The sequence below is a fragment of the Brugia malayi genome (genome assembly GCF_000002995.4).
Source record: "Brugia malayi strain FR3 genome assembly, contig: Bm_v4_Chr4_scaffold_001, whole genome shotgun sequence".
NCBI lineage: Eukaryota > Metazoa > Nematoda > Chromadorea > Rhabditida > Onchocercidae > Brugia > Brugia malayi.
This window is the reverse complement of record NW_025062478.1, coordinates 6,008,788-6,022,286: the sequence shown is the minus strand read 5'-3', so window position 1 is coordinate 6,022,286 and position 13,499 is coordinate 6,008,788. Positions and strand designations below refer to the sequence as shown.

Genomic DNA, 13,499 nt, shown 5'->3' with positions numbered 1-13,499 from the left:
ACGAATCAAGAGAAATCAAAACTACCAATGAATACTTCAAAATCCAGTTAATAGAAGTGTGCAGTTACACTTTAAAAGATTTAAACACTATTTTAATCTTAATTTCTCGTCCATGATGATTACACATCTATACCTTAATTAACTGATTCATCTCGGAAATTCAAGTAATATGCATTGTTTAAGGAGTTTTGAGCGCTGCAAAGTTTCGAAAGATCAGAAAAACTTTTCAGAAACCGTTTATTAACAAGATAGTTTCTTTCTGTGTTTTAAAGCAAGCTCTAAGTTAAAAAGAAAAAGATTGGTCCAATTATTCTTCCTCCATTCAAAGACATGAAAATACCCACAAGAAAATACGAAAAAGGCGAAGAAAAATAAATTCAATCTGAATTAATTTGACCCACTTAATTAAATCTAGTTAAAGACTAACTGACTCACCAGAAATTTAATTGGCAACTTTGGTAAGTATAACAATTAATACCGGTGAAATTCTCAGATATAGAAAGCATGCACTTCTGACAAAACATCCATTCTTCAACGACAGTGCTGCTTTATCAGTTTAAATTAAATCAAATTAACTTAGTTTACAAATTCATTTCCGCCCCTATAAGTCATTGTTTACATTTCCCTAAGTTGTGTTCCACGTCCCAGCAAACTTTTATTAGCATCTCGGTAGCGTTTGTTCCACTCCGGAAAGCCGGAAAGCCTCATTCGTATTCCTATCCTCGAGGGTCAACTGCAGTCCCCATTAGAACATTTTTACCGTAATTCAATAGACAAGGCATTTGTAGGTTATTTCCTAGATGTTTTCTTCTCCTTCCCTCTACCAAATCCATACTCTTTTCCAAGCATATATGTATAGCCGCCTTTCTTGCTCTAATTTTCCCACACCTTTGTCTCAGAGGTGTCTACGTGTTTTACTTTTTCACCTTTGTTCGGTCTCTTGTATACTGAGATATCTCGATAAACACATGTCATAACACGTGTTTCCTGTTTATGTTTCTCACTAAGGACCACGTGATATAGCAGTTCTCGTAGCTACTCACAAGATGTTTTCATTTTAAGAATTTTGTGTTCGTGGCATTTTCTATGCGGTATCTTTGAAACGTTAAAAATAGTTGGTTCCAACCAGAAACAACTATGTTAAATGGATAAACATGGTGGGTGATTCAATCTGAAATACACTTCATCTGTTGTTTAATCAAAACGGGCGTATGTCGAGATGAAAGTAATTTCAGTTTGTCTTTTTCTTCGTCATGTTTATACCCGTAAATTGGTTTAATGCTGCTGTATTCGTTAAAGATAATTTGTAAATTGAAAAATTTTTCCGAAAATACAAGATGGGGATTCAAATGCTTATGTGACAGCCATATGAAATGAATTATGTGATAGCCATATGAAACGAAGTAGCAGTTTGCCGCAGTTTAATGCTACTGTATTCGTTAAAGAATGCAGGTAACACTATTTTTTCATTTTTCTTTTATCTTTCAGTTTTTTTTTTTCTTCTTTCAGTAACACTGTTGTGTACCCTTCGTCATTTTCGCAGTCGATATGCTTAATGTAGTTTAGAAGGTCCTAATGAAGTTATAAATGGATTATAGGTTTCTTGCAGTTAAAAATGTTCTTGTAAGAATTATGTCACTTCATCGAGCTTATTTTTTAACTAACGAGTGTCCGAGAAACTTCTGAAAACCCTGTTGTTCACATGTTTGTTATCCATATGTTCAGATGTTATCAAATCAAATTTAGCTGATTTTAACAATATCCATCTCGTTTCAGGATATTCCGGTTAAGTAGACTGACGAATTCTGTAGTTCTATAATCTTAACGATTCAGCCCTGAAAACGCTTTTGGTTTTCATTTTCCAGGCCTGAAGCAAACTATGAGAATCAGTCATCAAAACATGAACGGCCAATAAATGCAAAGGGATACGGTGGACGTTACAGTTTAAATAAGGCGAAAAATTGTTCGTTTTAACAATGTAGTTTATATCGCACAAGCCTGAGCACTGCTTAATTTTAGTTTTATTTCTTGTTGCAAATCTTTGATTTTAATGAAAGCTGTACTCTTTTCAGGTGGAAAGTATTATAATGAGAACATTCAAGATCGTGTGAGAATGCGAAATTCATCAGTTCGTGGACAAGTGGAACGATTTCCACGCCATGAAAACTATACTGTGGTAAGCATTCAACTTCCATTGTAATACCATCATTGATCAAATGATTTGTTTTAGTTTATTATTTGTTATTCCGCTTTTTAAGAATAATAATTAGGGATTTAAGTTATTTCTAGGATTTCAGCTACATTGACTTCTTGAGAAATAGTGTATCAACATTCCATTCATTTTCATTATCTAGTTGAATTGTCAGCTCTGACCAGCGTGCGCTGTTGTTGTAGTCTTTATTCAAGATTTAAGAAGCACATTTTATCATAATTATTGTTTTGCTCTATTGCCATCCGATTACCATGAGGAAATAATTTACTTCCATAATTATTCCTGAATTCGTAAATGGATATTAAAATGTCATAATTTAGAAAAAAAAAATAATTTTTTCCCTGCTCTTGTTAATCCAAAAGTGAATGTTGATTTTAGAGACTAAAATTAATAAATTATGCTGAGAAATATGAATATCGGAAAGCAGTATATTATATGAAATTGGTATATGTTCGACTACCTTCAAGGCTTTAAAAATTACGACCGTACTGATACTGCCTTTTTAAAAATTAATATGGCATGCTGTCATAAATCTTGATCGTTGTACTGAAAGAAATTGTTTTGTAGTATGATGAAGTTTATCGATGCCTGTTACCGGAGCCAAATCAACCATTGGCTGACACTGTAATGCAGCCGTCAGCATCCATATCCACTGCTATGATGCGTTGTGAATTAGGCAGATCAGCTAGTGACCGAGATCAGTATCATTGCAGTTTGTACCGCTTACTCCGCGTCAGTGTTATGGCCAAATTAAATCGGTTGTGTGAGAAGACAGCACTCGGAAGTGTGCGAAAATTGTCGCAACAGGTGCTTTTTTATCTGTATTTATACTCATTAAATGCTTAGATAAACTGATTAACCTTTTTCTAACGTTTATTTTACGGCAATATATATTTTCTTTAATGCGCACTGAGAATTTAAAGAATTATTAAATCTTTAAAATTGATTTCGATTAAAGTCGGTAATAGACTTTTAAGCACAATTTATATTAAATTGATTTGAATTATTAATGTAGAGTGTCTTGAAATCTTGAGAGTTGGGAAAATTAATTCATGGCTATAAATTTGTTTTGAGGTACTTCTGATTAATCGCAGAAACGAACGCTTCAAGTGGAGTGATGTGTTATGGTTACAGTTGCAAGTGGTAGTTGCCGGGAGGTTAAAGTTTATTCGTTTTGGATACAAGTGACAAAGTTTTTTAAGTTGTGCCTTTTTAATGAACTATGTCATCAACCTTTGCTTTTAGGCAAATGAAATCACCAAGTGATCAAATTAAATCAACTCGTGAACATGATAAGTATCTGATAGCTGAACGTGAAAAACAAAAAGTGGTCTTGGAAGAAATTCGAAATTTCCATTTGAACGATAGAAATGAGGTGACATGTTTATCACCGTCTACAGAGATCTTAAGTCAAAGTCAAAGATCACTTAAGGAGGAATTGAATACAGTCAAGGATATGTTGGAACGTTATGAAAATTTTGTGGCACTATATCCTAATATGCATAGCATGGAGCGATCAACAAATATGGATGAATTGGTCAAAACTCGAATTCAAATTCTTTACGCCTGGTATAATATCACGATTGATTTGTATGCCAGGATAAGAGAGGTTTGTTTCCAAGTGATGAGTGATTAGGAAGCGAAGGGCGCAATGGGTAATGCGTAGCGGACAGAGCTGCACATAAAGGTTTTGATGTTAACCTTAAACCATTCGTTTGTGATATCTGATAATGATAAAAGCAGTAATTAATTCTTCTAAATTTATGAGATAAGTAATTATAGGTTGGTGTGATCCTGGGTATGTACAAAGATCGTAATTCCAATGGTCGTATTTCACTTTCTCCGAATGTTGCACCAAAAGATAGCGCTATCAACGATTACTTGATTGCAGGACTTTCGTGGCCATCATTAGATAGTCCTATTGATGCAAATGAATTCCCCTCATCACCACAAAATGTCTGTTTTTCTTTTATGAAGTAAAGTTATTTTTGTCACATATTGAAAAACTTTGATATATATATTCATGATTACTGCATAATTGGTGGATGTGATGCATCACTGCACACTATTTTGTTGAAATAAGCCAACAAAAATTTCCGAATTGTCTCATCTTTTTTGAAAAATTTGTTAAAAAACTAATTTAAATTTTAACATTTCGAAAATCTTATTTTTACCTAGTATACAACACAAAATTTGTTCATTTCAAATTTTAATATCATTTAAGTTAAATGAACCGGATGACGCTTCAAGTCCACAAAATCTATTATTAAAACCTCATTCAAATGTGATTACATCAGTAGACTTTCCTGTATTACGTGAACAACCGTACAATATTTATACCGCTTTCGTCTGTAAGTTGAAAGAGATTTTTACACCATAAATTAAATTTTTATAAAAAAATCATAAATGAAAGCATATTTCTTATTATTACCAATTTCCTAATTTCTATATGTTTGTAGCACGTAGTTTACGACGTAAAGGTATGCGAAAGATATTGCAGCGCTTGGATAGCGTTTGCTTTACAACCATAAAAAAGACTATTGCAATGTTGGAGAAATCACCAATTACTTATGCAGAAGTAGTGGAAAGTGGGAACAGGCAGCGGTTGATGCATTATACTATGGTATACTATTTGCTTTATGTTTTGCATGATTTTATTTGTGAATAAAACTCTTTAATTTTGTAATTTTGCAGGTGTCAGTTCCTCAGTATTACGTCAATGATTGTTTAAAATTTGATGATGTATGTTTTTAGATTGCAATGATTAGGAAATGATGAATATTTAATAACAAATATTACTTAGACATATTTTCTTAAACCTTTAATTGTTTCAAGCATAGAAATTTTCCAGACTTCGTCTGTAATATCTCTGGAAAAGAATTCTTGCTCAATTTTAAAACATTGCTTTACCGTTAGATTGATATGTATTATGTTATCTTATGGCATGACTTTATTAGAGATCGAAGTGATTGTAGTGTGTGTAAATCTGTAGATCAAGATCTGGTATAATTTTTTTTTTTTCATTGATTCTTGATTCATTGATTGATTCTTTTTAGGTATCGCAGAAGCAGAAACGAGATTTACCACAGAGTTTGACAAGTCATCAAGAATTTTTAATGATGAAATTGCCATCATTCCAGGATCTGTTCTTGTTTTTAGTGCGAGTACCGCTTGATCTAGTTCACGAGTGGTTAAAAATGCGTAGATCTGCACAACTTCCATCTGACTTGTTAACTCTACAAACGGTACCATCAGTTAATATGCAACTAAAGTTGTTTTTACTGGAAGAATGGTATTTGGTCATCTATACAGCAGATCCAGATGCTTTGTGCTTATTTAAACCTTATATTTAACTTATTATAGACTTCATAGATGTTCTTTCCATGGATTAAATTAATAACAGTCCGGTTTCCCAATTTTTCAAGAAGACAATATATTAAAAAATATATTATTATTACTTATTACTGTTAATTATTACGGATATATCACTCATAGGGCGATCTCTTTTCCTGAATAGATCTTTACTGATAGCTACTACCTATCGTTTTGCAGTAGCACCTATTTAAGCTCGATATATACATAGTCTCTAGCAGTAGGATAGTTTCTAGGTAATGGAGGACTGCCACGATTGTATTGAGGCTGCAATTGCTGTGAAGCATCGATTTGTATCATTGGTACAGTTGGCTGGTGTTGATAACAAAGTGCTGTTTGGTTTCCTGGTACCGTTTGAGGATGAATTGGCCGAGGTTTTTAAGGTATGCTTTCAAATTTTTTAAAAAAATGGCAAAAATGTTTGAATTTATCAATTTGATGAATGAAATTTTAATATTTTTCAATCATTAGGTTTAATTTTTTTAGGTGTATATATTTTGTAGCATAATTTTTGTAGAGCTACCTTACATGCATTCGTGACTGGGTACATGGAGAAGTCACTACTGAGGGAATGAGCGTCGAATGGACTGAACGAGTTATTCAGAATCTGACGTCACAGTGGTCGGTGGCGAGACGTTTTGCTGTAAACGTAATTTCTGGTGAAAGTGAAACAGTGCATCGATTTTGGTTTGTAAATTCTTGTTCTTTCTTTTGTAAAAGATTTTGTTTTTATTGTGCTTTCTTTTTTAGCAATTCTAATGTAGGTTTTTGCTGTAGTTATTGGTTACATCGTCTAGATAGGCATAAATAAGCATTTTTCCTGATTTCATTTCTTTCAAAATATCGATGTTTGATTCACTATGTTGTCATGAATAATCAATCTTAAGCTGTAAGTTTATCAAGTTTTTCTGATGAATATTTACTACAGTTTTGCTTTTTCTTAAAAATTTCTCATGTTATCTTTATAGTATAATTGCGGGTGATTTAATGCGCAAAATGGTCAATGACTATTTGCCAGAAAAAGAAGATCTGATGGATGAATGCAGAAGTAATTTTGAGAATGCTTGTACTGATGGTTTGCAAGAATATGACGATTTGTCGCTGCGACGGTCAGAATTGTTGTTCTTAATCATTACTTTCGGTATTTTGTCCAAGCAGTTTTAAATAAATGAATACTTAAATGAATTGCATGTTTGAAAACATGTTGATTGATGAAAATCACCAGTGTAATGGTCGTGTTTTGTTAAGATATTATTCAGCTGGTGTTAGAATTATTGTAAAAAGGAATAATGTTACAAGAGATGATTTATATAAAAAGCGCGTTTAAGTAAATGAAAATACAGTGATTAGTCTTGAATGAAAACGCTTTTTCAGGAATGCATCACAAATATTCATTACGTGTAGGCATTTTAAATCACTGGTTTGTCAAATGAAGGATCGTTCCTTGCGGTCGCTTGCATTCACTGGGATGCTTCTGAGGGATATTGAAATATGTGCCCTCTATAACTTAAAGTCTGCTGACATGCATAGCTGCCTGTCTCAGTTACTTATTTCACATCATTCACAAGTCAGTTGCCTTCCATTCCTTATTTCTCTAAACAATCTACCACAGCTGCATTAATCGAAATGACTATATATATAATAATATAATATTGATGACTATATATATAATAATACGTTATTTATTTCTGCTTTTGAATTCCAGTATCGTGCGCATTTTTCCTTGACATATATTTTCAAGTATTGGATAATTGTTTGATATATTGCATAAAAAGCTAAAATTCTTCAGATCCTTTTTTAGTTGTTTTCTAATCTAGATATTTTGGTGCAATACTCTCCAGGTATTTGTTGTTGAATATTTTGATTCAGGTCGTTATTTCTAATGATTTAACAAATATAAACAGTAACTACGTGATGTTTTGTGATCAAAACGCATCAGAAAATATCGATTTCCTTCGGATATTGCTCAACATTACATGTTCTCGTCATCGTGCTGAATTACCAAAAGATGTTGTTGATTGGTAAGTCTACTTATTCATACTGCTTTTGAAATATACCAGAGATTTCAGGTTATTTTGAAGTCTGGATTTTTATTAGATCGCTCCTTTCAGCAGCGGTTACTTGTTGATTATTTCACTTCGAACATGTTTTGTTGATTTTTCTCAAGAAATGTGGAGTGGGACACGTTTGACGATCGATCTTGATGCGGATACTGAACTTTCCTTGCGCTATTTTCAGGTTACAATTAATTTTACAGACCTTTGCTATTAGTTTTACAAGGCTGAAGAATAAATTACTTCACTTAATGCAATAATTTACTTAGATTTTCGTGATCTCTTAAATTTCGATTTGCCTGCCAACTTCCGTTGAGTATTATATTTTTCCGATGGTGTTCCATAAACCTTGATGAGATGATTCACTATTACCAAGTGTGACTAATCCATAGATGAAGTTCGAGCAGTGCGACAGTCATGAATTTAAACATTTCGTTCTTTTTTCTTGCAGCTATTTATTCTAATTTAGAAAATTTTTTTTTTAATCACAAGACTCAGAAGAATTTTTCCAGTTATCGAACGATGCATGTCTGTTAGCAATCAGTGCTCCCTCATTACTAAAAATGAGAGAATTATTTATTCGAAATATGACAGCAGGAAATGGTTTCATGTTTGAAGTACTGGAAGAGCAAGCATCTTGTCATGATATCGTCATTGAGAGCACAAAACAACTCAGAGTTAGTTTGAATTTTAGTTCTGGAGCAGGAAATAAAATGATCCAGCCATTAATTAATTTTCTGATCATGCAATAATTTTATTTAAAATGTCTAGAATCTTCCAGGAACTTGCGTATCGAACATGCCAAATGTTATTTGACGAATTTGCTGGTAAAATGGTTAGAGATGTGTTAGATGGACAAGAATTAAGTTCTCTCGATATTAATGAATTAGAGTCCGTTCGAGCTACACTCATACAAGCGTATAATCTTGCTTTTGAGGTCAGAGTGTTTTTATTATTATCTCAAAGTTTATCTCTTTACTGTTGTCCTTTTTTCAGTACCATCGAGAATTCTATCGAATATTACCGAAACAGGATCGTCACTCTTTTGCCTGGCAAACGGTTTGCTGGGCAAAGGATTGGTTACATTTTGCATTAGAATTTGTTAATCCAGGTGATGGAACTGTTCCACTATGGGCGATACAGTCATTTCAATTTTTAATATTGGCAGCATGTCCTGAACTAACTGTAGCATTAACAGAAGAACAATTTCAGGTTAGGCTTGGTCATTAATAATAGTTTTTCTTCATTGATTTTTTTTTTTTCTTCAATTTATTTGAGCAATTATGTGCTGGATAATTCCGAGTGCACATCTTTTGTTAATTCGACTTTTGATGATTGTTAAAGATAAATATTTAGATTAATAATGTGGTAAATGAATTGTAAATATCCATGCCATTAACAAAAAATATAGATTGTGCATATTTCCTGCTAACTTTTTTTCAGACTTTGGTGAAAATTGTGGATGCATGCGTTGCGCATGTTGTGGGTAGCGGTATTCCAGGTATTGTCCTTACTTTTGCTTTGTAATCATGAAATGGTGAATTGGATCTTAGTTCTAATTTTTTTTTTTTGTTATAGTAATGAAATTTTCATTCTTGAAAGACAATTGAATCCGTCGTTTTCTAGATTCAGTCCTGGTGAATGGAACGTTCTTCGACTGTGAAGTGGACAATACAAGTTCCCGTGGTCGTACGGAATCTAAGCCGTATTCTGTGACAGATGCCACAGCTCGTTCTCAAAGAATTTCCAAGCTGTTGCGTAACATCGATGAAAAGCGTAATAGACATTTAGAGGTGTTCGTGTTATGATTTCTTCCATAAATTCCCTTGATTACTTATCAAAGAATTTTTATGGAAATCTGCTGATTTTTGAAGGCGGACAACAAGATTGGTCGAATAACAGAAGGTGGTCGAAGAGCGTTGACATTATCAACATATTTTAATCCGAAAAAGCGAGCACCATTTGAATGGCAACGACTAGAAAAAAAGATTGGTAGGAGGAATTTTATGAAATCTTGAATAGATTTTTTTTCCTTATCTGATTATATTTTAAAAATAATAATTTCACTATATATTTAACTTTGTGATTTGAACTAATCATTTGTGATATTTGTGGAGAAACAAACACTTGCTAAATTAATTGTTAGTAATCTTACCACATGTATTTCGTGTAGACTATGTTTCTTAGGATGTGGAAAGTTTGGTACAGTATATTTGGTGATGAATTTAACTGAAAACTGTTTGATGGCTATGAAACAAATCCGTATTGAACGAAATGATAAGGCATTGCTGGCTTTGGTTGATGAAGTGGAGAATTTGAGCTTATTGGATCATCCAAATTTGGTTAAATATTATGCAGTAGAAGTTCATCGGGTATATTTCAAATCACGGTGGTTTTTCTCTGATTTCTTGTTGAAGACAGTTTTCGGAAAACTTGCCAATGCTTGCAGGAAGAATTGCTTATTTTTATGGAATACTGTTCCGAAGGGACACTTGAAGAAGTATGTCGTGAGGGTTTACTGGATATGCGATGCGTTCGGCGATATACACATTTCTTGTTAAAAGGAGTGGAATATATACATATGAAAATGATGATTCATCGAGATATAAAGCGTAAAATATTTCTGTTAGGATTTGTTGTCTATTATGAGAAATATTCTCTTGAATTATAAGATGTATTGTTTAAAATCTAAGTTTTTTTTTTTTTTTTTTTTTTTTTTTTTTTTTTTTTAATTTTCTTCCAGCTGCAAATATATTCCTCGGAAAGAGGGACGTTTTGAAACTTGGCGATTTTGGAAGTTCAGTGAGATTGAAGGATGGTACAACAGCTTGTGGTGAAGTAGCTGAATGGGTTGGTACTCCGGCTTATATGGCACCAGAAGTACAGACGCTTGGTGGACGGACAGAAATGAACGGTAAAGAGGAACTTGTTGGATATGGCAGAGCAGCTGACATTTGGAGCGTTGGATGCGTAGTTCTACAAATGTGTACGGGCAAGGTCAATTCTGTTGTTAGAATTTATAATTTGATTGAAACCCCCGTACTAGTAAGGCTTGAATCTAACATGTTATTACCACTTTCAGTTCACTATGAAATATAGTCCTTTTCTAGAATACTCTAAAGTACATGTAAGCTTATTAAGCCCACTTTGACAATTATTCATGTCGCACGTTTTTACTTCATTTAAAATTAAAATAGAATATAAGAATATAACAAGCAGTACAAGATTTTCAATTCCAGCCTCCATGGCATGAATGTGAACAAGTACTGCAAGTTGTTTTTCGTGTTGGTAGTGGTATGAGACCAACAATACCGCAAAGCTTGCAAGCAGATTTGACATGTTATTCATTTTTGGACCTGTGTTTCCAGGTCGAGCCAAGTAAACGAGCTACGGCTGAGCAACTTCGCAAAGATCCATTTGCTGATATAAATGTCAATATAAATTTGTGTTTTTTTTTTTTTCTTAATTATTTCAAAAATTTTAAAAATTAAAACAACAAGACCTGGATATGTCCGCTTGCACAAAATTCATATGTCAATAGTTTTCGACATTGTATTGCATGGTCTTTTATATTATTTTTGATGTCCTTTCTTCCAATTTCATAATTTCATTTTTTTTTTTTTTTTTTTTTTCATTTGCGTTTTTCCAGGTTTGTGAAAGTTGTGATTCGCGAAGTTGATTGAGCTGGTCATACTATACAAAATGCTTATGCTGTGATTTTAAAAGAAATTTTTCGTTTTTATGCCTTGAATTGTAAAATACTTTGTATTATTTTAAAAACTAGTTTAGAGAAGAATTAATCTATGAATGACTTATAGAGTTGAATTCACGAGGGCTATTTGACCATACAGTACGGTACATTTCTCGATTATTGTACGATTACATATTACACTTTGTTGGATCTCGTAATCTTGGATGGATTAATATCCATTCTCTCTATATTAGATTTGGATATTATATTCTTGTATTCATTATATTTACATTTGTTATGATTAGATAGTGCTCACCATCGTCACTTCAATGAGGATCGGTAAATTCAATAAGTGGATTTTCGATAAAATATTGACGTTTGTGGTAACAAATATTACGAGTGGGTGATAATGTAGTTTCAAATGTAGTGCTTTTGAAGCCGTACCAAACTCTTTTTAACTGCTTAACTAGGATGAGCAAGATGTGTCCTTGAAATTTATAAGTTGCTTCACTTATTAGAGAACTGGGTTGGTTAACTGGAATAATTTAAAATTCAGGAAAATGGAAAGTTTTGAAAGCTAATTGGTGGGTAACACAGAACTGGTAACGTGGTAATAAAGTCCAAAAGGCCTTAAAATAGAGGTAATGTTTGTATAATCTAACAGAGTAGTCAGATTATGAATAAAGTGGGTGAGGTGAATGAAGGGATGAGTAACTGGTAAGTCGTGATAATGATCAATCTTTTACAGAGTGTGTGACTTAGTCGTGAAGTTGTTTTAGTGTCGTGTAGTATTTGTATTGTACTGCAGGGGCATTTGTGGGATTTTTAGGTGCTCCTGAAGCATTGCTTTTGAAGATGTATCGGACTGTTCCGCGATGTTCCACGTCAAGCACATTGATTTGTATGTTTCGAGTGTGTAACTTGAGGCGGTCTTATTCGCCATTATTTGTTGAAACGACGTCAACGGAAATATCGAAGCCGAAAGATGACAAATTGCAGAAAAGGAAAGACCCAACGATGCTTGAGGTCTTGGTTTGTTCACGCAAACACATAGTGCAATATGTCTTGATGAATTTAAATTTAAACTTAATTTGTGGTTATAACAAATTTTGGCGAAAGAAAGACATGAGTTAGGGTTCGTTTTAATTTCATAAAAGTCTAATAAGCTTTTTTTGTTTATTTTGTTACATAGAAGTGGTTGGATGCTGCTATTGCTATGCTGAAAGAAGACTTATTATAAATTAACAATACTATAAGGTTTTTTCTTCTATTTAACGATATTTTCCAGGAAATCGATGTCAAGAGTTTACCGAGAGCGGAGAGAAGACATGTGGAGGAATTTTTAAAGATGAGTGAAACAAGAGCAGATGCTATGAAAAGATTAAGTTATAAGGTAAGTAGTATAAAGCACATTTTCTTCTGATTGAAATTGAAGTGCTTCTGTAATTTTGATGAATTGTAGAACATTTGACTGCTTTTAAGTCGAATATGTTGCGAAATAGATTAGAAGTCTGTTTTTTATTAAAAGGCTGAGATTTGAGTCTTCTTTGATTTTAATTGATGGTACTCGAATGTCATTATAATTTACTGCTTACTAATGATTATCAGATGTCAGCTTTTTTCGTATCACATAGAAGCTTGTTGTTCATGTGGAAGGAAAGAAAGAATGAAACGCATTAAGGTAAAGATCAGGTAAATTCTGTAAGTTATTTCTAATTTTTTACATTTCTTGACTATGCTTTGCAGAATTTGGCTACATTTTTCGTACTGTTTGGTTTGGCAGTGGGTGTGTATGCATATACTTATACTGGACTTAAGCAAGAAACTTTCCTAGAAGAAATTGATGAAGAGTTAGCGATAGAATTGGCCGAAAAAACAAAAGAAGATTGAGCGTAAATGTGTGTCATATAGTACGCAAGAATTTATTCCTTTTTATATCATTTTTGATCATTAATTAGTTGTAGTAAATGGCTAATATTAAATTACTCAACACATAATGATATAGTTATTATATTTTAGGTGATCCAAATCCTTTAGACAGGAGAAAAGCTTCCTAGCAAATTCATCCACATATACATACCTTGAACATTTCTGTTCGAGGTATGTATAAGCGTATGTCAAAATATATGTTTTTTTGTGTTTTTTGAAAATATGTGAATGCAGTTGATTA

General features: G+C 33.0%; 2 protein-coding genes across 4 annotated transcripts; both read left to right on the top strand.

Moving 5' to 3' along the window:
- Positions 1 to 1,393: 1,393 nt before the first annotated feature.
- On the top strand, positions 1,394 to 11,317 carry Bma-mtk-1 (Uncharacterized protein; the record flags this gene model as incomplete). Of its 3 annotated transcripts, XM_043081807.1 has the most annotated exons (28): positions 1,394 to 1,452; positions 1,866 to 1,963; positions 2,073 to 2,176; positions 2,780 to 3,019; positions 3,287 to 3,369; positions 3,458 to 3,821; positions 3,995 to 4,168; positions 4,437 to 4,563; positions 4,672 to 4,835; positions 4,907 to 4,954; positions 5,269 to 5,457; positions 5,821 to 5,967; positions 6,102 to 6,271; positions 6,553 to 6,693; positions 6,959 to 7,151; positions 7,454 to 7,605; positions 7,696 to 7,822; positions 8,151 to 8,315; positions 8,420 to 8,575; positions 8,635 to 8,850; positions 9,082 to 9,139; positions 9,265 to 9,431; positions 9,513 to 9,630; positions 9,826 to 10,010; positions 10,088 to 10,250; positions 10,382 to 10,635; positions 10,878 to 11,069; positions 11,288 to 11,317. In XM_043081807.1, 28 exons carry the CDS (start codon positions 1,394 to 1,396, stop codon positions 11,315 to 11,317), a joined length of 4,284 nt encoding a protein of 1,427 aa, XP_042937741.1. The 3 variants fall into 3 exon arrangements, with proteins under 3 accessions (XP_042937741.1, XP_042937740.1, XP_042937742.1); XM_043081806.1 differs by lacking the exon at positions 4,907 to 4,954; XM_043081808.1 differs by lacking the exons at positions 1,394 to 1,452; positions 1,866 to 1,963; positions 2,073 to 2,176; ... (6 more) ...; positions 4,907 to 4,954; positions 5,269 to 5,457 and having other exon boundaries at positions 5,824 to 5,967.
- An 867-nt stretch (positions 11,318 to 12,184) lies between these two features.
- Bma-coa-3 (Uncharacterized protein) lies at positions 12,185 to 13,219 on the top strand (the record flags this gene model as incomplete). Its single annotated transcript, XM_043081805.1, has 3 exons — positions 12,185 to 12,355; positions 12,618 to 12,722; positions 13,076 to 13,219. The coding sequence occupies 3 exons, from the start codon at positions 12,185 to 12,187 to the stop codon at positions 13,217 to 13,219; spliced, it is 420 nt and encodes a 139-aa protein (XP_042937739.1).
- Positions 13,220 to 13,499: the final 280 nt, after the last annotated feature.